This window comes from Xiphophorus couchianus, chromosome 22, assembly GCF_001444195.1.
Source record: "Xiphophorus couchianus chromosome 22, X_couchianus-1.0, whole genome shotgun sequence".
Taxonomy (NCBI): Eukaryota; Metazoa; Chordata; class Actinopteri; order Cyprinodontiformes; family Poeciliidae; genus Xiphophorus; species Xiphophorus couchianus.
This window is the reverse complement of record NC_040249.1, coordinates 6,181,308-6,208,980: the sequence shown is the minus strand read 5'-3', so window position 1 is coordinate 6,208,980 and position 27,673 is coordinate 6,181,308. Positions and strand designations below refer to the sequence as shown.

Genomic DNA, 27,673 nt, shown 5'->3' with positions numbered 1-27,673 from the left:
ATAAAAAGCCTCTGATGTTTTTGAGTGACGTCTGAAATGAGCATTAAAATCTGTCTGTCATTTGTGACAGTTTTTTATTGAATTGTACAGCATGTTCCCACAATCAGACATCATCACCAGGCCTTACTGTGGCTACTAACATAAAGATTTCTAATTCAAAACCATTACAAACCAGTACAATTGACCAATATAAAATATATTATGACAGTTTTGATTAGCAGAGTTTTCCCCAGACCTGTGTAGAAACTGATTAGTTTCTACCTGATATCTAATCATTGAGATTAGATATTAGATATCTCATATCACATTAGATATGCGATACCTCATATCTAAACATTTGGAGCTGATTAAATATCATCTCCAAATCTTGTTTTTTTTTTATGTAAGTAAAATTGCTTATTCATATGGACAAAGGATTGATTATTATTTGATTGTGATTTTGTGCACTTTAATATTACACAGAAAAGATGAAGTACTTAACATGCATCCGTTATAGGGTAGGATATATTTATTTTAAATGTACAAAATATCTGGAATTCATGGTTTTACTTTAAGAGGCAAATATATTTTGTTATTTATCTTGAAGTTGCTAATTTTGAGTAAGATTAAATGCATCTACTGCTGTTAAAAGCTGCTATAAAAAGAGAAAAATAATTAGCTTTGAATTTTTTTGCCCAACTATCATCATGAGTGATTCTCTAAGATTTGTTTTCTTATTTTATTCGTAATTATAATCATAATTGTACTTCATTCCTTCTGCTTTCTCAAGGCTCTTTAGTGTTATTATTATTTAAAGAATGAAACAATTTTCAACTATTTTTTATTTATAAGTTGCTTTCATAGTCTTTAAACAAGAGTTATTTGTATGTGAGACTATTTTTAAAGCTTGTTTTATCACATAAAAATGTTCATAACCTGAGTATGCGTTTCCTCCAGAATAAACTTGCCTTCTAAATTTAGTAAAGTGTCTTGGACTGTCCCTGCAGTCGGATGGACGGAAATAAACGCAGCATTGTTTTCAAACCATGTTGTGTGTTTCGGGGGGCGGTGGTAGTAGAGAGGATGTCGTGGAGCTCGCAGATGTAATGACCCAGTGTGTGTGTGTGTGTGTGTGTGTGTGTGTGTGTGTGTGCGTGTGTGTGTGTGTGTGTGTGTGTGTGGAGCCCCAGCGGTGCATCCTCTGACCGACTGCAGCCACAGAGCAGCGGCGGCGGCAGCAGCAGCGCGCCTGCGCAGTGCATCCAGGGAAGCTCGGCTGAGATCGGTGCTGAAGCGGGGCGGATGGCTGGAAAAACAGCGGCGATGGACACGATTACACCGCGGGATTCCCGTTCGCCATGTCTTTAAATAGGCGTCGCGACGCCGCGTTTTCACGCCCATCACTGTAGGACAGTGACATCCCAGCGTAAAGGGGTAAGATTCCGCTTGTTCGGGCTAACTCGAGTTAGCCGCCGCCGCCGCTGCCGCCTCCACCTCCTTTCGCTGTCACAGATAGCGGCTCTCGGGCTAAAGCTAGCCAGCGAGAAAGTGGGTGGCGTTTGATTTCTGGAGAGCCTCCGTGCGACAGTCGGCACCGAACATCTCTCTCTTCGGCCGCTTTGTGACTCGACAGTGTCGGCTGGGAAGACTCCCAGTCTCTCGGTTGTTGGGTCCGACGCGCAGCGATGGTTCGAGCAGCTGCAGGCGACCCAGACCAGCAGGCTAGCCAGCGCAGCTAGTGCATGATGCGCGTGTCGACTTCATATCTGAAGATATGCACGGGCCTTTTTTATTTTAAAAGGCTTTTCTCCGGCTGTGACAGTTCACCGAGGGTGTCAGAAATAAACCATCCTGACACGTTTCTGTGTTGGAAGAGGATTTTAGCCGCTGTCTGACATTATCCCCCCCCCTCTTTATATCTACTGGAACAGAGAGATCCTGCGGTGCACAGCTGCAGGAACACCCACACTGCAGTTTCCCATGGGTGTGTTGAGTCAGAGCAACACAGGTTATGTTGCAACTGCATCCTGGGACACTTCCTTATAAATCCCATTAACTTGTACCCGTCACTGAAACACGGCAAACACTGCGAGCTTCTCTTATCATCGCGTTTCAGACTGTTAGGGGCAGATATTTAACTTGAGGATGTTTACATGTAGCAGTAAAACATTACAGAACCTGCGATCACCCAGGATGCCAGGTGGTGTTTGGTCTCATAGCAACAATTATGCTTGGCATTGCTAAAAGCCTGATGTGTCCTTCTAGCATATTTTTCAGTTTAGTGAGGATTGTTGCTGCTGTACTTTGTCCAGGTGACCAATGACTTAAAAACCCAATTTAGGCATTTTTTAATCTGGTGTGATAAACTTGTATAAAATATTGATTATTACAGTTTTCAAATGCTGCTTCTGCAGAATAGGATCCCTTTTTGCTATGCTTTGCTTTATGGTGTAACAAGTGTAATAAACGATATTTATTGTAGATTAGCTGGATAATTAGTCAAGCTATCTGCTCAAGAAGTTCCTGCAATTGGCTGTTTTACACACATGTTGCTCGTAGCTTGCCACTTGTGTCTTAAATACACTTTCCTTCCTAAGAATGATGGGCGGCATGTCTGAGACTAACAGACATGCCGCCGTACCCCTCCAGTAACCTGGAGGGGTACAGCATCAGGTGGGGGAGGGGCAGAGCTGAGTTTTATTCGCCGTGCAACCGGAAAAACTTGGGTCGCTGTAGCACTTTTTCTGGCATATGATTAGAAAGTCTTGAAATTGGGAATGATTTGACATTCAAATTTTAACTTGAATTTAAAACCTCTGCATATACACCGACTCGGGCGGCTCAACCAATCAGCATTAGTCTCCTAGCGACACTGCTTTAACTTTTCCCCATTCTTTTTTGCAGATGCATGTTTGAGGAAGTCACTCTGGGGATGACTAATTCCTGGAAATTGGCTGTGGAAAATCTCTCAAGTGCGATGCAAAGAGAAAACCCTATCTTTGCACACGGCTATACAAAATCCCTTTTCAAAAGAACCCTCAAAATACAGGAGAACCCTTTGTTTTCAACCCAGGTTTTTTTTAACTGCCACCAGCAGATATAAAAGCTTCTCTCTTTGCAGGGCTTGGTTTTCTCTGTGGAACAGCACTGACCCAGCATGTTGTGTTATTGTAGAGCAGAGGAGATGAGGAAAGATGCATGTAAGGTTGCTTTCCATGCGTCACACAAATAAAGATGCAGATAGTGTTTGATAGGTTATTAAGAGGATACGTGAACTATTCCTTCTTGTGTTTTACATCCGTTTTTTTAGTCCTAATAGAACATTAGTAGTTCTGAACAAGCCTCTGGTGTTGGACCAGTACATGAACTCTTTAAAGTTGCTGGTGTTGGCTGATTCAGTTTTGGAAAACCTTTCTTAAAGGGACAGTTCGGCGTTCTCTAAGTGGGGGACTGTGGTGAGGTTAGGAGCAGTTGCCGTCTTACTCACAGTCGACAGTGACCTGGTCTCTCTCACGTTGAATAAAAAAAGTCTGTACACGGTTTTGTAAAACAACTGATTTGCTTTTTCCGCAATCAGAAAGCGAGTACGGTGCCACGTCATTGCTATATATTTCTCTCATCCAGTAAAAGTTGGATTTTTGTGGAGGGTCGCAGTGCTTTTGATTGATTACCAGCATTATGTGCAGCAGTGTTTTAAATAGTTACTGTTTCAAATTGGATCGGATCCACGGCTGGTCAGCTGGCTGAAATAAGGCTCCTGCTGTTTTCACTCACGTAGAAGACAAAAATGTTGTCGTATTTGACTTATTTCAGCTGGCACCTTCACCCAGAGAGAAACCGGGGAAATCCTCCAAACGATCTCTGTCAATTCCTGATTTTAAAAAAAGAGTCAAACACCAGGAGTCGTAGTTAGTCGCTTTAAAACTCTTACTTCCTCTCCCCAACTTTTAACCTGGTTCACAAGAGCCCTTTGATTTTAATTGTCGTTCAGACACCCACTTTCAGTGAACACGGAATGAAATTACGTAATCACGAGTACGGAAGCCCATGATGGCAAAAAAGGGTGAGACCCTCACTTTTAGGATGATGGTTAAAGATCGGAGGTGTTGCAGAGGACATACTGCAGCTAACAGCATTCATCAGTAAGAAACTCTCTGCTTCTCTGCCCTCAGCACCACCCCGGTTGCATCTAAATAATAGCGCAAGCGCACTTCTTGTGGCTTTCTGCTGCGAAATGCTAAATGTGGAACTTTATTTCCTTCTCCTGATCGCTGAAGACTTGAGTATTTGCATCTTGTGAACACACAGTATTAAGGCATGGCCACAAGATAATTGTTTCCCCACATGCTAATAACTTGTGACCATGAAGTATTTAGCTTTTTGCAATCTGACCAGAGGCTCATCTTGTTTTCTCTTTGTAAATTGACACATTGGTCTGTAAATCATTTCAGCACGATTGCAACTGCATAACATAACAGATCATAAATATATATATAAAAATGAAGTTTATTAAGCGTGTAAAAAAACAAGATGGATTTAGATTTCTTTGTTCATCAAATTCATTTTAGAAAAATAGTCTCAGCTCCACTAAATCTGGATCCTGCATCTTATTAGTTTAAAACAAGTCGAATTAACCCTCCTCCACCCGCTGTTTTTCAGATGCCGCACATTCGCTGCTCTCTCAAGTCGAGGAAGGATCCGTTTTGTTGAGGTCCGAGGAGACCGACGCGGTGGGAAGTAAGCGAGAAGGGTCGTCACACCTCACTTCGTCTCTCGCGTTCCCCCCCTGTGCCCGTCGGTCAGGGATGGTGACACCAGTAACCTCTCCTCCTCTCCGTGGTGACAAGTACCTCCGCGCCTCGTCCCACCGCTCCCGCGAGCCCAACAGCCAGCACGCTTGCCGAGCGGACACTGAGACACTCCACCAGTCAGTCACTTTGTCAACCAGCTTGCTATCACCCAGCAACCTATTACCTCACGCCATGACTGCTCTGTCTGACCTGTGTTTAGGAACTCATTAATTCATGGTAAGTGTTTCTTTTTGTCACAACTGCCGCGCCGCGCAGGCGAACTTTGGTATTGTGCTTTTGTTTCAGATCAGAATAATTATACTTCGGTAACTCTTTTGCATGTTTCCTTTGAACTTCCCTGTTTTTACGTTCACATTAAAGGAGACCTGTTATGCAAATGTCATGTTTTGCATGTTTTTGTACTTCCGTTTGGGTTTTTACTGATTCTAAAAACAGCCCAAGTGTTTAAAAAAAAAAACAAACACACTCAGGCATTTTCTGGTGTTTAAGGCGGAAACGTTTGTTCTGGTAAAAAGACATGAAGGCCAGAGAGAACGTAGAAAAAGATCAGAACTGAAAGTGGAACATGTTCGGCCTAGTCCAACCCCAGACCTAGAGCTTTTAGAGATGCTATAGGGTGACAAACATTCCTCAGACCAACCTTAGAGACTGGTAAGAGGCTCCAAGAAAAGTCTTACTGTAGCTATTTCATTTAGAAGTGGTAAAATTAGCTATTAGCAGGTGGAATGTCCTAACGTTTTCCTCAGTTGTAACAGATATTTCTGTTTATAACTTTTGATAATGAACTAAACTGCATTTTTTGTGATAACCGGTAATTAAAGGATTTTGTTTTCCGGAGTTAAAAAACAGTAGACATAGTGATGTTAACAAATCTTTTTAAAGAACTTAATATTAAATGTGATGAATTATTTGTTTCACATTTACGTTTCTAACATCAGGCTGAATCTCAAAGTTAGTACCATCAAGTGAAGAATAAACTTCCTCCGCATTTTTTTATAGATTTCTTTGCGGCGAGTAAATTTATGTTTACAAATTTAATTTTCAACACTTCCAGCTAGGATTAGTTTGCATGGCCAAGAAATAAAGAAAAGATGTAATGGGCAAAAGCTAGTAGAGACATAATTCCCCCATATTTATTGATGCACCTCTATTCAACAAACAGTGGATAAAAATGGTAAAAGTAGCAATCCTGACAATTTTAGGTTTTTTTTAAACATCATTAATTGTAATTTATCATGACGACAATAAAATCGAAATCCTATCATGCTACAAAATTTAGCACAATAAATGATAAACGATGCTTACGTTGGAGTTAATAGTTGTAAGCTATTGAGAAAAGTTCAAGTTGTGTGCATACTTTCGTTGGTCACTTCAGATGTGTTGCCACCAATATTTCCTAATAGGTGTTTTTATTGCCATGCATTAGAAAATGTTAAAAGTCTTTTGATTTGTTCTAAAAGTAGTTAATGTGGTAAGTCAGACTAAATAAAAAAAACATTAAGTTCTAAAGCAGCAAACATTTAACTCAAAGTCAGCTGATTTCACCAAACGAGGATAAAACCAGCATACACATTTATTGCTAAAAAACACAAAAAGCTGGTAGGGAAATTAAAATTTCCATTACATTTTAAGCTAATCTAAAAACTTGTTTTGGGATAGATCTGGATTCTGCGGAAAACCAAACCAAAATACCCATGCTGCAGCCTTGGTGGCTCCCTTTTTGGTCATTCGTCTTAGCATGTTTGTATTTTCCAACCAATATTTGCATATCCTGTCAATGCGGCCTCTGCTCCAGGTTTGCAACAAAGCCGAACCCTCGCGGTCATTTGCATCCAGTCGCCTGTTTTCCACTGTGCTGCCTGGTTGCTGAATAACTGATGGTCGCTCCGCTGGTCTGACGAGTGCTTTTGCATATCAGGCAGGCTGTGCCAGGCTTACCTCCCGTTGTAGGATCATTGTGGGAAATCACATGTGTTTATGCTCAGTAGAGGGAATGACAACAAGAGGAGAAGCCTTTTGTATGGATACACACCATTATTGCAATTTGGATTTTTAAGGACTATAGGGGAAATATGACTTTGCAGGTAAGAGGGTTTTTAAAAAAAAAATCTGTTCCATAGTTGCTTTATTTTTTTGTATGTGTTTAGAGATAATCCTAGTTTGAGAAGTATCTATATTTGATTTTCAGTAGCTTTCAAAAATCTCTGTGCTGTATTTCTATCCAGAGATGCCAAAAGGGTGGAAGCAGGTTAATTGTCAGTTTGACACAATTATATTTTTAAAGTTCAAGGGCAGCATCACCAAAACGTAAAATTCAGCTCCTCATTTAGTGATCAGCACAGAGCAGATGCTTTTAGAAAAACAAAGGCCCAAGGTTTGTTGTGTCGAATGTAAAAATCCTCCTGCTGCAGTGTTGCTTGTGTTGGTCCTCTGTCAAGAAAAGTCTTGGTTAAAAATGTATGCTAAAGTAGTTTTTTTTTTAAAGTGTTAAAAATTACATTAGATTTTCTGTAAAGTTCAAAAAGTGTTTGAGTTTTTCAAATCGCTTTTATAAATTCCTTTCATTTTTTTACCTGAGCGTAGAAAATGAAAAAAAGTGTTACCAATGTATCAAATTCTTATTCTGAAGGGATTCAGGAAGTTCTGTCTCTGTTCAGCTGTTGCACTGATGCCTTTAGGACAATGGAAAGTTGTTAAACTGCGTCTAGCGAAGCGCCACGCGTTACTTTAGCATGCTGTCGATTACAAGCAAAACACTCCGGTACAATGGTGGTGGTCCAAAAAAAAAAGCTGAAAACGCTGAAACAAGTTAAACAGGCAAATCAAATCAGTCAATTAGAATTACCTCACTTAGCATCAGCCAACCACAGCCTAATTATCCCAACAAAGTTCTAGAAAAGTTGCAGTAAGTGTTGGAGCAGCGGTATTCTAAACATCTCTTGATGTGGGCCAAAAAAAAAATCATGTGCTTAAATTAAGTGGTGGATTTTGAAAAACTTTCCTGTGGGAAACAATGCTCTTGTGAGAGCGGAGAAAAAAAAGTCAATTCAAGGCATTTTAATAGCTTTACCATGGGTGCCAATAAGTGTGGAGTGTGATGTGACCTGTGTGAACGTTAACATGATGACAGATGACAGTAAAAACGAGTGTGCAACGCTGTAAAAGCACTTTTACATGCATCTTTATCTCCAGACAGTCGGTGATGGATGTTGCATCTTCTGACAGACGCTGAAAGCCGGAGACGAACGGGTTAATGCGAGTGTGCGCCGACTTGTGTGTTTGTTGCGCGCACGTGCCTGTCCATGTGTGTGATATGCAGATCCTGTTCCTCTGTCTCTGTCTGCGCCCATTAAAATGCACATTTAGTGTGTGTCAGAGCTGAGTGAAACACTTGGGCTGATGCCAGAAAGCCCTCGTACCAAACAAGGAAGGGAATCCTCTCAGTCCTCCTCCTCCTTCCTCGGCGCGTCGTCTTTCTCCTCAATGTGCATCCACACACTCCAGTTTTTTTTTTTGTTTTTCCTCCCCAGATAATTTTGTCCGGCGAGGAGAAAGCGGAGCATGATTGTTGATTTGTTTCTGCTCTCTTGAGTTGTGTTTCAACTGTGTTTGTTCCATGCACGCATGAAGCCCCACAGCGTGAGTGGAGTGGAGATGAGAAAAAGGCAGGCGGCTCACATCGAGGCCCCGCCCCAGGTCCCTGGACAGCCTCGACCGAATACCTGCTGCCTCTGCTGGTGCGGCTGCTGCAAGTGTTTGTGGTAAGCAAGCCATACGTTTGACCGCTACCGCCCATTATTTACATCTGGGGAGTGTATTCGTACCTCTGTGAAAATGAGGCAGATAATCTGCGAAAAAAACCAACAACAATCAAGCTTCTCCACCACTCCTGGTCAAAAACAAAAAAAATCTGAGCCAGGAGGAGGGCCTTACCGCTGTCCATCACCCTTGGGTATGGGCTGCAAAATGTGCGAACAGCAAAGAAACAACTTAAAGCTGTTTATCCTCTTTCATTGGTGGTCGTGCTTACTAGCCTGATCACTCATGGCCAGCTCTACTGACAGGGAAAAACTGTAGTTATGCAGAGAGAAAGGGAGAGGTTCTGATTGGCACATACACTAGCATGATTGACAGCACTAACGCCTTCCTCCTAAATCCAATTGGTTGTTTTTTTTTTGTTTTTGTTTTTACAAAGATTATATACTGTAACTTCAAGGAAGGAAGCAGTACAAGGTTGTTTTAGAAATGGTAGGAGTTTCAGTTTAAATCTACAAAGCCTTGCAAAGCTTGTCCACATTCCACCACATTACCCCATAAAATGCCTGTATTTTATAGGGATTTTCTAAATAGTGAAAAGTGTGGCAGCGATGGGTTTAAAGCAGGTTTAAGCAGGATGTTCTGCAAGGTCTAAAAGCATCTTTAAATGAAAAGTTGTGAAAAATACCCAAACCTTTGGAACAAAGTTTCACATTACTTTAAGACTTTTTTTCAGCTCACAAATTTGAGATTCTACTCATGTCACATGTAGTAAAATAGCTGTGATGAGACTGCCAGCTTAAAACAGTAGGCGGTTTTAAAAGATTCGTTTAGCAAATGTACACAGTCAAAAGCAAAATATGAAAATAAAACACACTCTGAATGTAGTTTTTAAGTAAGCCTGCTTTTTGTGGAGAATGTTAAACCCTTTTTTTGCTCCTCTTACAGTAACACAGCTGACATTAGCAGGTTAACTAGCTGAGCTATGGGCTTACTAGCTAGCCTGCAGTCTGATATGCTGCTCAAGAAGGCAACTGTATGTTCAAAAACGATTACCATGGCAACACTAATGGGTAAGACCAGACTTACCAAAGACATGGTGGTCCACAATAAGAGAACAACCCACACAGGAAACTCGGCTCGTCCCGGAGTCTTCTCTTACATTTTATTAAGTGGACATTCAACCGAGGGAGATTTCTTCAGGTCTCCCCCAAAAAAGAGATTTGATCTGAAATGACTTCCTGGGTAAGAGACAGAAAAAAAGTAAAGGTTTTTAAGTGGTTGCTTTTAAAACTGATATATTTTAAGACCAGTAACATGCCAAAACTGTGATGTTTATGATTTGTAGTTCTGGTTGATAAGTTTTCTGTTGTTGTTGTTACGAAGCTGTTTCTGATGTCCGTTGCATGCTAGCATGGGAATGTTACACCTTATGTCTGTGCCAGCAGTCATATCTACATCCTACAAACAAATATATATATAATATCCAGATATTACATATGATAAATAAGCTTAATAGAGAGTTAAATTAAATTAGATTTAAAAAGTTTTAAATTACCCAGGAAAATATATAGCTGCATGCCAGGAATTATCTGGATATACAAACTACTATTGTCTCTGTAATTGTTATAAGTGCTACATGTCAACTGTTTAAATATTAAATTATAATTTCCAGTACACTTTGACAGTTCTTTACCGCAGCAAATTGTGCACAGTTTTCAACTGCATTTCTACATGATGCCACTGAATCGCAGAAGTGAACTTCAGTGAACAGTTGGATACAGTTTGAGGCTGCCTCTCGTGACTTAACCTTTTTTATTTTTAGAGTGCACTGCATGTTTTTATCTGTGCACTTTGCATTCAAGTGGAACATGTAAAAATGAGCTTGCTATGTAGGCAAGTTTGCAACATTTCCAGGAAGTCACAACAACACCACCACCCCTGGCTGAATTTCTGCACTGTCAAACATTTCATTTAAAAAACAAAAAAAAAACACCCTGCACATCACTCTGATCACCAGCCCCATGGTAGCACATGGTGGTGGCAGTATTATGTTGTGGGGGATACCACAGAGGTTGATAAGAAGATAAATGGAGCTAAACGCAGGGCAGAAGACCTGTTCAAGAGCTACAGTATAATGGTTTAGATCAAAGTATGTTCCTGTGTTGGAACTGTGATTCCTGACTGTGAGAACCATATTTTAACAAAATAAGCAACATTTTCAGTTCAAAAACCCTTTTTGCTGCTAAATTGTTGAATAAATGGACATTTAGCTCAACAGCAGAGATAATTATTGTTTTTAATCTTGTCATTCAACTATCATATTGGTGTAAAGTGCTGTTATATCCAACGTACACACAATAGTCTTTTCCAGCGTCTCATCAGATTGTGTTTTGAAGTTAAAATGAGCCCACAGCGGGCCAAGAGGAGGGACTTTGTCGTCCATCGTCGTTGTTTGCAGATGTCGCCTGTGCGTCAGATTCACGGGCTTACCAGAAACGAGCAATTACAACAGTTCCAGCCGGAACAATCAACCCGTTAATTGAGTTAAAAACGTTTTAAAATCGCATTCAAATCTGTGTAGTCAATTAATTGAAATGAATGCATAAAGGCCCTACCGTAGTTATTCTGTAGATGAACAAAAATAAAATGCATGGGTAAGTTGTTGTTTTAGGACCAAATATTGGCTATTCTGTTTATATTCTTGTGAAGTAAAAATCTTATTTTGAAAATCTTACAAACCAGCATTTCCTAAACGGTCTATGAATATTGTACACACCCTTGGTATTTTGGTAACTTTTTTTTTGGTGAAATGATTTATGATTGTTTGTTCAGCTGCTCGTCTTACGTTTACAGAAAGATTCATTTACAATGAAACCCTAATTTTCTGTGCCGTTTTAAAAATCCAAATCGGAACCAACTTGACCACAGGCCATAAAGTTGCACAACCTCGACGGCAGCGCGCTGCCTCTGAGCAAGGCACCAGAAACTCTTGAGCTGATCCGAAGCTCCTCCAGCTGCCTGACTGTGGCTCGGCTCCTGCCAGGAGAGCGGAGTGAATGAAACATTGTTTTCAGGCAGTGAATGGTGAATGCTCTGCTTCTTTCACGCCACTTCACTGAAGTGGTCGCAGCTTGCGGACTGTCAGTCCGCTGTGCGTTTCCCAGCCGAGCGCCGGTGTCGGGTCTCCCAAATCTCAGCCTAGAAAAACAAATTCCACAGCAACACATATGTTTTATTTGCTGCTTCGGCCGGCAGCCCGGCAGGGCTAATTTGCTTAGTTTAGCAAAGCCTGCATGTATGTCGCCGAACGTGCTGGGTGCCGGCGCTTTTTGCTCAGGCGAGTTGTTGAGTCAGAGGAGCTTCACAGCTGAGTTTTGGAGGCTAAATGCTAAGGAGGATTTTAAAGGGTCACACAGAGAGAGCATCCTCACACAGTCTTGCACAAGGACCTTATGTGGTCAGGGTGTCTTCTATTTCCATCCCCAATCACATGCAAAACAGCTGTGAAGAACAGCCTGTGTATTTAGCCGTATTGTGAGGGCGCCGGGGGGCTGCGGCTGGCTTAGCCCATTGCTGCTGCACAATGGGGACTTTGACAAGAGACAGCAAGAGGATGGAAAGATCCTCCATGGAGGGACCAAAAATAGACTTCTCAGTGTGTTACACTGTGGTTTCTCAAGTGTGACTGAGCTATGATAGACTGAGAGGCTGCCGCGTTGTTTGCAGTATTTACATAAAGACGGACACTGAAACTTGATTGTTTGTGACCACTGGTAATTAACTGCAGCCAGAACAGGAGAAAGAAGCTAGCAGCCGGACTCCACTGTACAGTAGACTGTTATGGTCGTTTAAAGAGAGAAATTATTCAGAATTACGCATTTAACTCTTTATTTTTTAGACTTTGAGAATAAAGTCAGTCTTCTTGGGGCAAATATAAAGGGCATGGAGTTGATTGTAAGAGTAAAGCTGAAATAAATGAGGACAAATCAAAAAGAAATGCAGTGGCCATTTGTAAATTATAACTATCAATTCAGTTTTTATCCTTGGGCAGTTAGAATATACTGATGTTAGTTTGGACCAAAATCTGTAATACATTTTTGTATTTGGAATTGTTGTGATTTCTTTGGTAATTTTTACAACCTCCCGTTAAATTAAGAGATTAAGAACACACCGACATGTTTGTTTTTTGTTTGCCAAAGGTCCGTTGTGATGACGGAAAGTTTTTTAAAATAAGCTTTTGATCACGTTTTGAACTTGTAAGGTCAGATTAAGCTAACTTTAGTTGACATCCAAGTTATACATTTATTATTTGTTTGCTTAAAATAACAAATTTTTCAGTCTATCAACTTGGAAGTGAGTTCTTCATGTTGCCATCCATGGCCTCCTCTGGGAATAATGTTGTTTTGGAAGCTTAGAAGGCCATGATGATAGTGATAATTAAGTTGTCATACAACTAATTGATTAAATTCAAAATGTTCAAAATAAACGTATACCTATTTAGAGATACAAGTACAGTGTAGAAATTAATACAAACTATATGCATAGAAATAATTTCAAAAACGGATTGAAATGAATAGTAGTTTTTTAAAATAACATATTGTTCACACACACACCCCACACACAGTAGGTGCTCACACAGAAAACAGAAAATTATTACCTTAATTAATATAATTAAGGTATAATTATACCTTAATTATGTGCCACAGTAAAATAAAGATATTCCTTATATGGCTACCTTAACCTGCCAAGATATGCAAATCAAAAGACTCACTAGGTTTTTATTTATTATTTACATTTTCTTTAAAGAAAATTCCATATTGAAAGTATTTGTATCCTTCTTATAATTACTGACCAACTGGCATACTCATGACTTTTCCTTGGCCAGCTGTTTTGAGGTTGGAAGGCCTCCCTTCCATCACCCTAATCTCCACAGATTCCCTTTCAGTTTCAAGCCAGACCTTCTCCAAGATTACTATATGACGTCCAATTAAAACAGTTCTTCCTGCCTTTCATCTGGTGACCACAGAGTTTGGTGCACTGCTGACCATCTCTTCGAGAACTGACTGCTGCCATTTGGTCACCACAAGGCTGCAGCGTTTTAATGTCCAGACAACCTGAGCGATGTGGTACTGCTCTCAGACATGTGCCTATTTAAAAAAAATAAAAATATTAGCTTAATTCGTTAGGCGTCCGACATGTAGACTTACCGCTCCATCCGTTACCTCGGTTCTTGCCGGTGAAAGAAGACGTCACACCGTGCTAGAACTGAGACACTCTGCTTGACTTGAGTTACATTTATTGAGAGTTGAACAAGATCTTGACTAAATGTAAGAGCAGTAAGTTTTAGTGGTTGGAGATCCTGTAATACTGCCTCCTGCAGTCATCTTCACTGCAGGTTTCAAATGATAAATGACACATTTTCAACATTTTAGTTAATGTCATCTAGTGGGCTCCAGAAAAAGATCATTTAAAAAGCCCGACATCATAATAATTAAGGATTACGATCTGTTGATAGGTGAATAATCAATGTTTGCTGCTGCACTTTTGTCTCAGTGTCAGGATTGTTGAGCCGTCTCTTTAATCTGCCCGTATTGATTGCCGGTTGTGTGTTTAAAACTGTTATCTCTTTCATCTACACTGCACGGTCGCACGGTGCAAATGTGCTTAAATGTAAGCCTGCATGACGAAAATAATCTCCAGCTGAGCAGCAATGCGTGAAGGAAACAATGTCTTGCACTGAAGTCTTCTTTAGATGCTATCAAAATGTATTTTCTGTGTTTCCTGCACAGACTAAAGTTTGGACCTGTTCTGGAAGGAGAGACACTGTAAAATGTTGCAACGCTGCAACACCTCAAAGTGATTAGCTACCCAAAGAGACCGTGCTTTCCGTCCGTCTGTCTAACTTGTCGATTTGAATAAGGCTGATGGAGCGCAGTTGCCTTTTCTGACTGCAAGTTTCCTCCAATAAATGCAGAAAATGTCTGCAATTCAATCTGACAGTAAATATCTGATCAGCAAATCCATTCTGATAAATCTTTGAGATTCTTTGAATGGGTGCTTATAATTTGTTTCACCCCATCGCTAACAGATGTTTAATACTTTTACTGCACTTGCGTGTTCATTTACATTTTCAATCAATGAAAGAACGTTATGTTTTGTTAGTCGTATAGCATAATTGCCCAAGTCATATTTTCAGAAAACAAGAAAAAGCATTAGTAAAATATGGGAAAAAATGATGAATTTTGGACCGTAACAAGTGTTGTGATAGGCTGAGGCCATAGACAATTGGGCAGAGCGACGCAGCAGTCAAAATATGGCATATTTTGCCTCCGTAACATCTTGTCCTGAAAAGCTTTAAACCATATAGTCATCAGACTATATGGTTTAAAAAAGAAAAAGATTTTGGAGAAACAATTAATTGATGCCCGGCTGAATTTGTAAGTTTCCCCTTTTTCAAAACAATAAAGAGACTCCGATGTCTAATTCAACAGACAAAAATATCAAACAAACTCCAGAAAAACACCTGAAAGTTGCAAATTGACTGGCTTGTCATAAAGTGGATCGAGCATTATACGTTGGGGGGGAAAAAACTTCCCAGGAGGGATTTTGGTTGACTTCTCATTATAGAAACTTTAACAGGTTTCTTCACTGTTTGTTTTCTGTTGCATTGGCAGGTAAACGATTGATGATGCTTTTCAACCTGATTGATCAAATGTGTTTTCTATTGAACATGGCTAATCATGATTGCTATTATTATTATTTTATTGCCTGGCCCTAAAGGAAGGCCTTTTCCTTTTTACTTATTTTTGTTTTGTGAACAGCTGAACAGTATCTTCTCCCTGACGTCCTTTGCCATTTCTTTCGGAAAGGGAGAAAATGAATCTGTGGACGTGCACTTAATGCATATTATCAGTATCCTGTAGTGGATTTATTCAGTGTGATCACATAGCCAGTATTTGGATGTTAGAATCCATTCTAGGGATGGAATAATTTTAAGTCACTAACAATAAAAATAATTTAATGCAGTGTGATTTTTCTGGACTTTTGGTTTAGATTTTGTTTCTACACATTAAAATAAAACTACTAAATAGAGACTTTTCATTTCTTTATGAGGGCAAACATGAATCTAAAGGTTATTTCTCTCACTGTGGTGTGACTTTATGATGTTATTGAAACACAGAAAACTGCCTTCCCCTGACAAGTTGAATGAATTTTAACTGAACTGTTTATATTTGACCTGCTGGAAATAAGTTTTGGTGCTTGTTTAAATCAAGTCAAAACAACTTTATTCACCCCAAAAATGGACAATTCAATTATTTAGCTGCGTGCGATAATTTGTGCTTTGTGTACTCAACAGGAATGAAGACAGAATTGAGAGGAGCGAACGGCAGACCTGCACCAAGATGGACAGTATTGAAGCTGCTGGAGAACAGTGAGTGCAGTCCGGCTCCGTTTGTCGTACGTTTTTATTTGCGCCTCTATTTCGTTTTTTTTCCCTAACCTGCGGCCGCTTGCCCCTCCCACCACAGACGTCCCAGTTTAGAAGAGTTGCTGTCGTGGTCACGGAGCTTCGAGATGATGCTGCGCTCGCTGGAGGGCCGAGAGGTCTTCCGAGACTTCCTGCGCTCCGAGTACAGCGAGGACAACCTGCTTTTCTGGTTGGCCTGCGAAGAGTTGAAAAAGGAGACCAATCCCTCGGTGGTGGATGAGAAGGCCAGGATTATATATGAAGATTACGTCTCTATATTGTCGCCCAAAGAGGTGGGCCGCTACGTGTGTCTCAGTGAGGAGCACTGGAGATCGCCGGTGCAGATGAATAACCCATGTCGTCTCCTTACTGCAGGTGAGTCTGGACTCTCGGGTCAGAGAAGGAATAAACCAGAGCTTGACGGAGCCTAGCAACATGATGTACGAGGAGGCCCAGCTCCAGATCTACACCCTGATGCACCGGGACTCCTTCCCCCGTTTCCTCAACTCCTCCGTTTACAGAGACCTCCTGGACAGCAGGAGGCGCACCTGCCTCGACACCTAAACCTCGCCACCGTTCGTCATTGCCAACGTACGCCAACGAGACTACTACTTAAAAACTTCAAATGCTACTACGGTGCCAGAAGTCAGGTTTGGAAGAAAATAAGCAAAGTCTCTCTCTCTGTTCTGACGGGGGGGAGAAAAAAAAGCAAAAACAATCTTAAATAACATCCAAGACAGCTGGTTGAGTTATTTTTTGTTTGTTTGTTTGTGTTTTTTTAATTTATATTTTTTAAGCAATTTCTATCCAGTTGTTCACTGGAGCTAGGTCGGCCTTTGCTGGCTGGTTAATTGGTCGCTTTGAGACCATTATTGCTGGCCAGTGATTGTTTTGCTAGCAATTTGTGCTGTTTTGTTTGATTCGAGCGGCCGACTCCGCCCTCGTCAGCGGTCGGTTTGAACGGCCGACCCGATGCGCAGGTTGAGCGTGGACAAGGACTCCTCAGGTGGTGAGGAAACAGAGAAGGAGAGAGACGTAAAGGACAAACCCACTGTTCCCGTACTGTAATAATCCAACCTCATTCTTTCTTTACCCTCACTTTACTGCTTTGTCCTTACTTGCCGGTTGTTGTCCCACCTCACCATTGTTTTTTTGTTTTTTTTCTGTTTTATACCTCCTCACTGTCCAAACATGACACGCAGTGGCTGGTTGGAGTGGGAGAATCTTTGCCTTTTTAACCAGTTGAAGCATCGGCTCTCTCTGCATGCAGCTCTCTCTCTCTTTTTCTATCACTCTCTCCCTGTCTTTATTGTAGCTTGACAATATAAGCCGCGGACTGCAACCTTTTCCGAGAGGTACTAAGGCTGGCTCTTACTGGTTGTATACGCTCAGCGAAGGGGGGAAAAAAAGGTATGTCAGTTTTACCAATACTGCAGTTTTTATGGAGAGGTTTTCTCCAGCCCTTCTTCTTGTCCGTCCATCCGTTTGTCCGAGCGTTTTCCTTCATGTAACCGGGAGAAGTAAGGGCTAGAATTGTGGTTGGGCAGCTACTTCTAACATTATATAACTCACGAACTTCTCTCCGCTGAGAAGAAAAAATCACAATGCCTTTACGTGTAAAGGAAGGCGGCAGAAGCGCAGATTTGCTGTGAAGCAACCACAGTTTGTCCAACAATCCCTACCTCCCATACTTTAAAAAAAAATAAATTTATTTTTAATCCCTCCCTCTTTCTCTCACCTGCTCAAAGAACCCCCTACAGCTTGAGAAGCACAGGTGCCAAGTTTGGGCCAAAACTGCAAATGGCGAAAACAAAAATAAACCTTACATTGTCTAGATGAGCAGAGAATTATGGGAAGGAAAACGGTAGCAATTTCCTTTGGTGCAGGCGTAAACATGTGAGCTTTTTTTAACCCCGGCCTTTGAAAGGCTTCAGCTTTAGACCTCGAGGTGTTGGATTTTCAGAGGATTGCTTAACTGGGTGCCAAATGGGACTTCAAAGGTCCTGGGAAGAGGTTTTTGATTTATTATTATTTTTTTAATGGGTCTGCTTTTTTCAGAGGGCTGGTTCAATAATGCTGAAAGGCTGCAATCCCAGGTTAGCAAAGAAATCTGCTCCACACAAGCCTTTTTCACCTTAAACCAAAACGGTTTAAGCATGCTGTAGACGAGCAGATGATAGGATGCTTGTGCTAATCTTCCCTCCCACTGCCAGCCCTCACACACTCTGGTCTGTTTTTCTAACCTGACTTGAACAGCATGCACTTATAAATGTGTGTGAGTGTGTGTGCACGCGCGCGTGCGTGGATGAGACACAATAAAACACCGAACAGAAAGCTTAAGTTGCCAAATGTCCTGTTAACATGTTTAACATACAATGGACACTGTTTTTTTTTTTTTCTTTGAAATGATGTGAACATTTAAACAGAAACTTTGTTGTTACCTGTGGATCTTCAGTAGAAAGTGCATGAGTGTGGCGTATAAGATGCAGTTTTATCACAACGAGCCTCTGTGTTCATTGATTTGATGGATATGCGGAACCAGATTGTCCGGTCAGGAGAGTGCTAAATGTATCGGTGACGCCGCTCTCACACAGAGGCGTCCATGTTGACGCCTTCTCTAACTACCTGATGTTCTTGTGCCAATCTGGATCTGCAGTAAAGAGACATTTGCTTCCGATTAGTGAGGGTTAGGCATGGGCCGGTACAATAACCGCGCTTTGACAGTATTAACACAAAAAATTTAACGCAAGTACGTCCAACGGCAACCGATTGCTTAAGTTTATTTCCGCTGACGTGAAAAAAACACGGCTGGGTGGTTTTTAGGGACAGCTGACGTTGCAGTTTTATCATTGAACGTTATACGTCGTAATTTCTTTTCCGTCACCACAAAGACCCCGACGCTCTTCCTGAACTTGATGCAGTAAGGTCTTCATCAGTCGTGGACAAAAGAAGTCTGTGAAAATCAATCTGAATGGGCAAAAACATCACTAGAAAGGAGAAATTCAGTGCATGAAGAGTGAAATACTTAATCTGATCCAATCACTCTCCGACCTTGTGAGCATGATTGTGATTGAATATGTCGTGCAGCTTGAGGTATGCAGTAAACTTTTGATTGCTGCAATTATAAAAATGTCCCGACATTTATTTATTTTGATACATCGAGCAGTTTTGGTTTTTTTTAGAAAAAAAAAAAGGCCTGCCAAATTTAGTAGCATTTTTCAACTGCTTATTGTAACAGAATATGGCACAGTTTGTTTATTAATGAGGCTATCTGCCTGTGTAATAACAATTTGTCTCCTAACATCCAAATTTGTGTGGCAAGGGAAAAACATAAGACGTCTAACTTTCTGTGCTCAGCAACAGGTGGGCGAGGGACAGTGCTCTGTTGTATAACCAGAGAAAGCTCCAGCAAAGCCAACATTTCTTCTGGCCCAGGTCAGCGTTGTTGACCTCTTTGGGTTACCTTAAACCTCAAAGACCGGCCCTTGCCTCGCGAGGGAAGAATCTGAGCCTCGTTGTTTTTCTAGTCCACATAAATTACACGGAACACTTTCTAGACTTTCGTCGATCCAGATGAAACTCATTTCCACCAGATTGCGACTGATGTTGCTTGATTGCGCGAGTGATGTGCTGTGCACATGCATGCGCCCCGTTGATCATCAAAGGCAAATGAATCGAAGAATTTGTAAAATAAAAAAGAAATTAATTTAAAAAAATCTGACGGTGAAGGTCAAGTTTCACGTACGAAACTCGTTTCTGTAGAAAAATGTCAAAACTTGCGGTAGCTTTTCGTTTCGGCCATTTTTTAAAAATGGACTCCTGCTGGCAAATCCCTCCTCTGCGCAAATACGCTTGTATGTTTTCTATATATTAACTAACAAGAATGTCTCACCAGGAACCAGATAACGAAATTATGGTGCAGTCAAACCGAGTTTACATTCATAAACAATGAGATGCGTGTAACCTGTTTAAAACGTGCGGCGCGGCGGGGGGAGTTTAATAGCCAGCCGGTTTGAAACTTGATGGTGTTTCACAACAAGGACACAAGAAAGCAGAAACCTTAGCTTCTGCTGCTGTCGTCCTCTAATTTATTCCAACTTTTCCGCAGTGGGAGAAGTGCACGTGGTTGTTTGAATCTTATTTTTAATACCTGCATTGCGATGGTGGATTTTTACAAGCAATGATCATGATGTGAAGTGAGTTCCGATTTTTTTATTTTGTCTTTAAATTCCCAATGGATTCCATGTGAGATAGCGTTTGAGACATGGCTTTGGTTTTATAGACGAGAAATAATAATAATAATAATAATGATAATAAAAAGTAAATACATTAAAAAAACAAAAAGGTTGAGAGCTGAAGTGTCCTGACGGGGATTGGAGGTCTGCAAAGCTTTGGCTTTACTGACAGTTTATTTTTTTCTTTTATATTTAAGAAAAGACAAACATTTATATAGGTGTTTCACTACCTCTCATGTTGGTTAATTTATTTCACATCTAGTTGTCAATGTACAAGTTGTTTTTTTATTTTTTTTTTAGATCTACTTGAAGCCTAACACTGTAAACAACTCTGTGTAAATGACCAGAGAGGTAGAAGAGAAGCCTGGGCCTAGTCGACATGATAATTCTGAATATTATTTTTGTTTATGTGTATGTTTGCTTTGAATTGTGTTGAGCTGAACTAGATTTTGCATCTCTATAAAGAATTCAGGAATCCACTGTTTAAGGGCTAATCCCATTTTTGCCTATGCAAATCTGTTACTGTGGGTGAGTTCAGAGAGGGCGCGCCGGCGCTCCTCTCAGCTGTGTTAGACGGACCATGGTTTACATTGCCCTTTGCTGGTTTTCTTCAATCCTGTTCAGCAAAAATGTACTCTTATAAACAAGTAATATAGACAGAAGAGAGTATATGCCTTTATGATGATTAAAAAAAACAAAAAACAACAAGAAACTTTATTTAAAAGAACTTTTAACGTGTTGTCTTGACGTCGAGCGGCCGAGCGCTGAGGTTTTTGGTGCGACGCAGCAGTTGGTAGTCGACTTTCAGGCTACGACTTTAGTAGCTGAACTGTGCAGGATTGCCTGACTGAAAACGTATTTATGTGAGGAGCAACCACACTATCACCTTCACCAACACACCGACACCCAGTCTGGGAGGTCATACGTGTATTTGGGTCGTCTAGGTCTTATTATTGTCACGTTCAGTGTAACATTTTGTCATTTCTTTTAAAGTAAGACCATGTGACTTTTTGTGGCCAATCTGTCCCTCCTCCATTTTGTGTACTCGCGTTACCATTCTGGCCCTGTTTACTTCCATTTTGTATCCCACACACTTAAACTGGTATATATTTTTATAGTAATTATTTTAATATGACAATAATCATAAAAATACTCAAGCCACTTTTAGAATGAAACTGAATTGCATATTAGGTTCTTTATATTTTATATTTTATATTACACCCTATTTTCAGTGATTGTGGTTCTGATACGGCAGTTCCCCCTCATGAAATGTGACTCTTAATCAAACCAAAATAACAGGACAATATAAGATAATAATACAATATAATAATAACAGACCGCTACAGGAGATCTTTCCTGCCAACAGTCATCACTATCTACCGTATCTCTTTGAAGAATTTGAGTTAATGAGTTACAACAACGTTTAATTTCCCTTTGGAATCAATAAAGCATTTTTGGAATTTGAATTATCCTGTTGCCAAGTTCTTTATACAGAAAGTAGCTACTGACTGCCCTAAAAGTTGCTACAAGCTGCTAAATGTTGTTGATGCCTAATTTGCATAATTGGCTGTGTGAGGAAAAATGGTTCAAAATGTAGAAAAATGACCTTAAAAATGTTTAGGATTCCAAATTCTTCTGTGGAGTTTCGCTTTTTAAGGTTATAGCAACCCTCAACAACACACTCAGTGGTGCCTCACTTCCTCCACTAACGATCAATTTCTAGCCCTATCATATTATTATAACATTTTCCTGAACTAGGCCATGTCTGAAGAGCCCACGGCTGAAGTAGTCTCCATAAGCCTACGTTAAGTTAGCCACAGAGTGGTGCTGGCAGCTAGTTTCATTTACCCATTCTTTCAAAGCAAATGAAGGAAGATTGCGTGTGCAAAAATGTTTCCATTGCAAATACAAATTGAAACATTTGCAGTGCTGAACTTTCATTGGGAGACATCTTTGTTTTATATCCAAAGCAACCCAACTGGACAAAATGACCCCGACACCAAAATTATATGGTCAATATTGACATTTTAAAGCATAATTTAGGAATAATCCTTTTATAAAAGCAGCACTTTACTAAAGTCACCTTATCTGCAAATTAATGAATTGGTTCTAATTGGACATTTACGAATATTTTTAGGAGCTAGGTTTATTTAAGTTACCTAGTCTCACTTTGAAGGGCTGACCTGAAACAAATCTGGGAAATGAGCAAGTGGTGCAGGAATGGATATGAGCACTGTCCATTAGCCACGTAAACTAAATAAATATAATTTAAAAAATCTCCACTTTCCATTTAATAAATTTTTTTTTTAAATAATATTTTTCTTTTTTACCTTCTTGGTGTCTGCCAGCACACACTGCACATTTGTTGCGACTTTGTAACCAACCAGAGCAGCACAGTGTCATCAGCAAACAGTGCCAACTTCTTTCTACTTCTTGTAGCCACATCCACGTAGACTATCACTGTGTTAATACAGTAGCGTTTATGTGGAGCGGATTCAGGTTATTTTTACTCGTTTTTTAATTTTAAACCAGCCTCATTCACCTTGTATCAAGTTAGCACCTAATGTCGCTTTTATTCATTTACTATTTATTTGAATTCGAAGGTTGGGAGGTGAGTTTTCGCTTGACCTCCAACCAAAACACAAAAAAAACAGTTTAATTTCTTTTTATCTAACAGTCCATACCCGTGGCTAACGAAGGACAAGCTTGTTGACTGATGGCGGTTCGGGTTTTCCCTCAGTTGGGTACGGTGCCTCTTTATGCTTTACAACAGACCTCAAGACCTCGTTCTGTCTCACTTCTGGGTCTGTCTCACTTTCTGTGTGTCGGGTCCTCACTTTCATTTTTTTTTTTTTTTTTGCCATGTCTTGAAAGCATGGCGTCACACATGACATCACTGAAGGCAGTCGAGGCGGAAACGGCCCCATTTAGCAGCAAAAAACCCCAACAAAAACGACGACGCTAATGCTGTGTTCCTCGTACACGAGTACCCGCTCCCTCATCCGGTCTTTTTCGTGCCTCTTCCTGAGGCGTTTGTGCTTCTTTAGGGAAGAGATCACGTCTGTGTAGGTGCTCCTCGAAGTTGGCTAGGAACAGTTTAAGGCAATCACTTTTCTCTTTATTGATTTAGATGCCTAAACTTCTTGGTTTTTGTCATGCCTTTGTAGATAGACCGCAGCTGTCGAGGAACAAGCTGCGAACGAGAACATTGAAAAGACGAGTCACTTCAGACTATTTTAAAAGTGACACTTTTTTCTATTCAGCATGCTTTGTGCTAAATAAATGAAATAATTCAGTTATTTGCTATAAACGATACTGTATGAGTATGTATTCCAGTACTGCAGTATGCAGACATTTCAAAAACTCTTTTAAGAGGTTCATATTTTTCTTCTAGTATGTTTGACTAATAGAGACAGCTATGGGTACTTAATTATAGTTTTGAGTGTTTCATGAATTGCCAGAATGACGTAATGACCCTCTTTGTTTTGTTTTTTTTGTTATTTTTAAACGATCTACAGTCTTCGGCTGTTGTCACACGCATGATTCAAAGAGCTATTCCGAGACAGGAACGTTTGATCAAGATTTCTGTCTCACAAGAATTCCCTGGCTACTTTACAACACTTGGGAAAAATGAAAAAAAGACTGATTGTTTTGTTTATGCAAATGAAGACATTTTGGATCTTTGTGGTCGTTTACAGTTGTGTTCAAAATAATAGTTTGTTGAAGAAAAATGAGTAGATCTCAAAATATTTGTAATGCATTTTTATTTTCGTACAATGACATGCACTGCACCTGTGATTTCAAATCAGAACAAAACACATTTGTTATTACTCTACAGGAAGTGGGGGAATCATATAGATAGACCTGTTGAGGATTTAACTTTCCTTTGACTAACTGAACTAATGTGAAGTTCTGGAACAACTATTCAGATGATTGGACTACATTCCACTACTCCAAGGCCTTTGTCTTTTTTTTACGTTTTGCCTTACAAACATCATGCTAGCTTACTGATAGATTACTTTGAGTCTGTAGATTGGGATGAACACACCATAAAGTCAATCTTTCTGGTCTGGAACTAAGATACAGTCTGCTTGCTGGTATATTTGTGGTCATTGTCCTTCTGAAACACCAGTTTTAAGGGCGTTCCCTACAATACGCCAGTTTAGTTGTCGTTTAACTGCTCCATTATCCCTTGTGTTACATAAATAGGCCCAACATTACAGAGCGACAAGCATCACATAATGAGCCCCCAATCTTACTTCCATCAGTCCGGACCAGTCAATGTGCTCTCGGTCAAAATGTAACCTCGTCACCTGTTTGCTTCAGACTTTCTGGCTTCTTCTAGGCTTCTTCCAACTGCTACAGCACTCAGAGGTAACTCCTTTGGGGTTAGGTTTTCATTTTAAAGCGTTCGAAATCATTTTAGCTGGAGAGGCCATCGTTTTCTGCTGTACTTTATCCATTTTGGTACCTCCCCAGTTTACTTTATCCACTTCAGGAACAACCCATTTAACGAATTCAATGAATGTCCTCATCGATTGAATTCCACACTGACATTAATTTGATCACACCCTTTGAAATAGAGGTTCAATTACATAGCTAGCAGCAAGCGTGTTAAGGGATTGAGCTAGCTATTGTTTTGAACACAGCTGTATGTTTTAAATATATAAAAGCGGAGTTGGTGGACTCACTGACATTTTCAAAAGTAAAATGTATAGATTTTAAAAAAAAAAAGACAGTAGTCTCTATAGACACACATATTTGAGTCATGCTGATAACATCTCAAAGCACTGTGCTCCGACTATTCAGGGTTTATGTTGCTCCAGAATTTGATTGCTGTTCATCATGACCTTGAGATGTACAGTACACTGGGGCAAAACTGAACATCTACTTGGAACTGTAGCATGGAACAGACTCGTTTACCCTCATCGTGCAGCAACATAACGCTGTGCTACAAAAGCTAAGTGTGAACACAGTTCAAAACACTTAGCTTTACATGACTTACATTCTTCTAAATTATTGGAAAACCCATGCATGATAGTGCAGTTTGGATATTATTTGCACTCCAGTGTTTGTTAGACATCTAGATATGAAATAAAATAAAACATTTACTGTTAAAGTTGTTGTAAAAGAAACAATTGTCAGACTGGTGTGGAAATGTAACAGAGTGGAGTTAGAGAAGCAAATTAAATCAGATTTCCACATATAAAGTGAAGCTAGGTTGCAGCAGGTTGCTAGGCTCAAAACTAGCAAGCTAAAGCTAGTCACCTTAAACGTCTGTACTCACTTTGTAAGCCAATTTTTATTTGTTCTGTTTTGTTTGGACAAGAATTGGCTATCCAAAAATAATTTTATGATTTGTGGCTGGAAAATTATCCAATTTTGTCCCATGACAGATCAAGGTGAGCTGAGCTAACTAGCTGCTAGCTTGGCCTTCGTTTGACTTGGAGCTTAAATGAGCACTTTTGCAAAAATGTTATTCAAAAGATATAGAAAAAGTCGTTGAGTAATGTAAAAGTTGCAAAAGAAAACGGGTTGGAAAATCCAAGTTGGGTTTTTTTGTGGGCACTATAACTGTCCAGCAAAGTACAGAATCAGCGCTTCTCGGTGGATATAATGTGCCATATTTATAACGTGTCTTTGGATATAGTGTAAAGAGGTCAAAAGAAATTGTTGGAATGTTTAATCGCAGGTTCTGTTGCACTAAAATAATCCTGTTACACGTCCTACTTACGTTGGCTGTCACTGATTTGTTTGGTTTCTCGGAACCGTCCCTCCACCAACCTCTGTAAACCGGTGATGGACATTTTCCAACACGCCTCATACAGGTGGCAAGTGATCACACCGTTTCCAACAAAACAAACAAACAAAAAAACTGTAAGAAGATGCTGTACACCATTTCTGATTTCTTTGTGTGCTGGACCAGTCACATTTTATCTCAAAAGACACAAAAGTCGTCCTTTGAACCTTACATGAGTTATTGTCACATTAGCATCCTGCCCATGTTGTGGTACATTTTACTCTACTTATCTTCTATGTCTGTCTTTGTTTACATGATGACATTTTGCATTAAGAGAGAACTACAGTCTATGGTTACTGCCCTTGAATATCTGTAATTTGAATAGTGCTGCTAGAGAGAGAAATCTAAATGTAACAACTTACAATAAAGAGTTTATTAATAGATTTTTGCCAAACGTGATTGGGTTGTTTTTTTATGGTCGATACTGGAAATGTATGTCATATATTTAGCTCATTTTATTTACTCTTTTTACTTTTGTGTGTAACCCTGCAATGTTTTGAAAAACATGATTTGTCCCCTGAAGACTTTTTACTTTTGCTGCATTTAAATGTTTTTAGGGTGTCATCCAAATTAGAACAGCAGACAAAGACAACCTGAGTAAATACAATTTATTTTATTTTGTAAATATGAAAGCTATTCGAACCAACCTGGTCGTGTTGACGGCAAACATCGTTGTGAAGGAATTTTTTCCCCCTCTCATCTTTGCAGAGTTGTTTTAGCTCAGCCTCATTGGAGGGTTTTTGTGTGTGATGTGAACGACCTTTTTAAGATCAGCATTCCCAATTAGATTCAAGTCCATTTATTGACTAAGCCACTCCAGATCACGTTTCAGATCATGACCTCAGCTTATCTGAGGTCAAAGTCCGGAACTGATGGCCAGACATTCTCCTTGGGGATTTTCTGGGGAAAAAATTCCGGGGAATTTAGTTAGATTGCATGACTTCTGAACTGCTTGAAATATGAGAGGAAAATAAAAAATCTGCTGCATTCTATAAAAGAAAAAAAAGTATTAATGCTATTGGATAATTTGGCAGGATAATGATCCAAAACTCACATTAAAATCAAAGTAGAAATTGTTCATTTCATGCAAAACCCCCTTCTTCCATGGCCGGTCTCCAGACCCTAAAACCTTTGCAGTGGCAAAGAGGAACTAGCATTAGCGACCTTGTGAAATGTTCTATGTAGCTGCAATTAAACATGAATTGATTTTAAGGCACTTTGCACATGGATTGCTCAGGGATTGTCAAGAAATATCCCCAGCACTGTATATATTTCTACTAGCGACCAAGGAGCAATACAGAAGAGGGAACTCTTCCATCTTAGAAAATTGTAAGTACGGGACCCTGAAAACAAACCTTGCACCTCATCTATGGTGCAGTTTTCCTCAACATTATTGTTATGTAAACTTTTTCATATTAATATTGATATATGCGAACAAATGTCAAGTGTAATCCTCAGTCATTTGAAAGCTTTTCATTCCAGACCTCCCTCCCATCAGGTTGTATTGGATATACTGCAGTCCATCAACAAGTCCCAGGGGATTAGAAGTGATAATGGATGCAGGAACATGGCATGCTGCTACACGGCGGGCTATTATCTGACAGGCTTAAAACATAAAAAT

At 40.0% G+C, this 27,673-nt stretch overlaps 1 protein-coding gene across 2 annotated transcripts; it reads left to right on the top strand.

The window, feature by feature from the left end:
- Positions 1-1,163: 1,163 nt before the first annotated feature.
- On the top strand, positions 1,164-26,436 carry rgs17 (regulator of G protein signaling 17). Of its 2 annotated transcripts, none has more exons than XM_028007240.1 (6): positions 1,164-1,413; positions 4,639-5,006; positions 8,421-8,551; positions 15,907-15,981; positions 16,079-16,310; positions 16,393-26,436. In XM_028007240.1, the coding sequence occupies exons 2-6, from the start codon at positions 5,004-5,006 to the stop codon at positions 16,579-16,581; spliced, it is 630 nt and encodes a 209-aa protein (XP_027863041.1). In that variant the 5' UTR covers positions 1,164-1,413; positions 4,639-5,003; the 3' UTR covers positions 16,582-26,436. The 2 variants fall into 2 exon arrangements, with proteins under 2 accessions (XP_027863041.1, XP_027863042.1); XM_028007241.1 differs by lacking the exon at positions 1,164-1,413 and adding an exon at positions 2,315-3,184.
- The last annotated feature ends 1,237 nt before the right edge of the window (positions 26,437-27,673 follow it).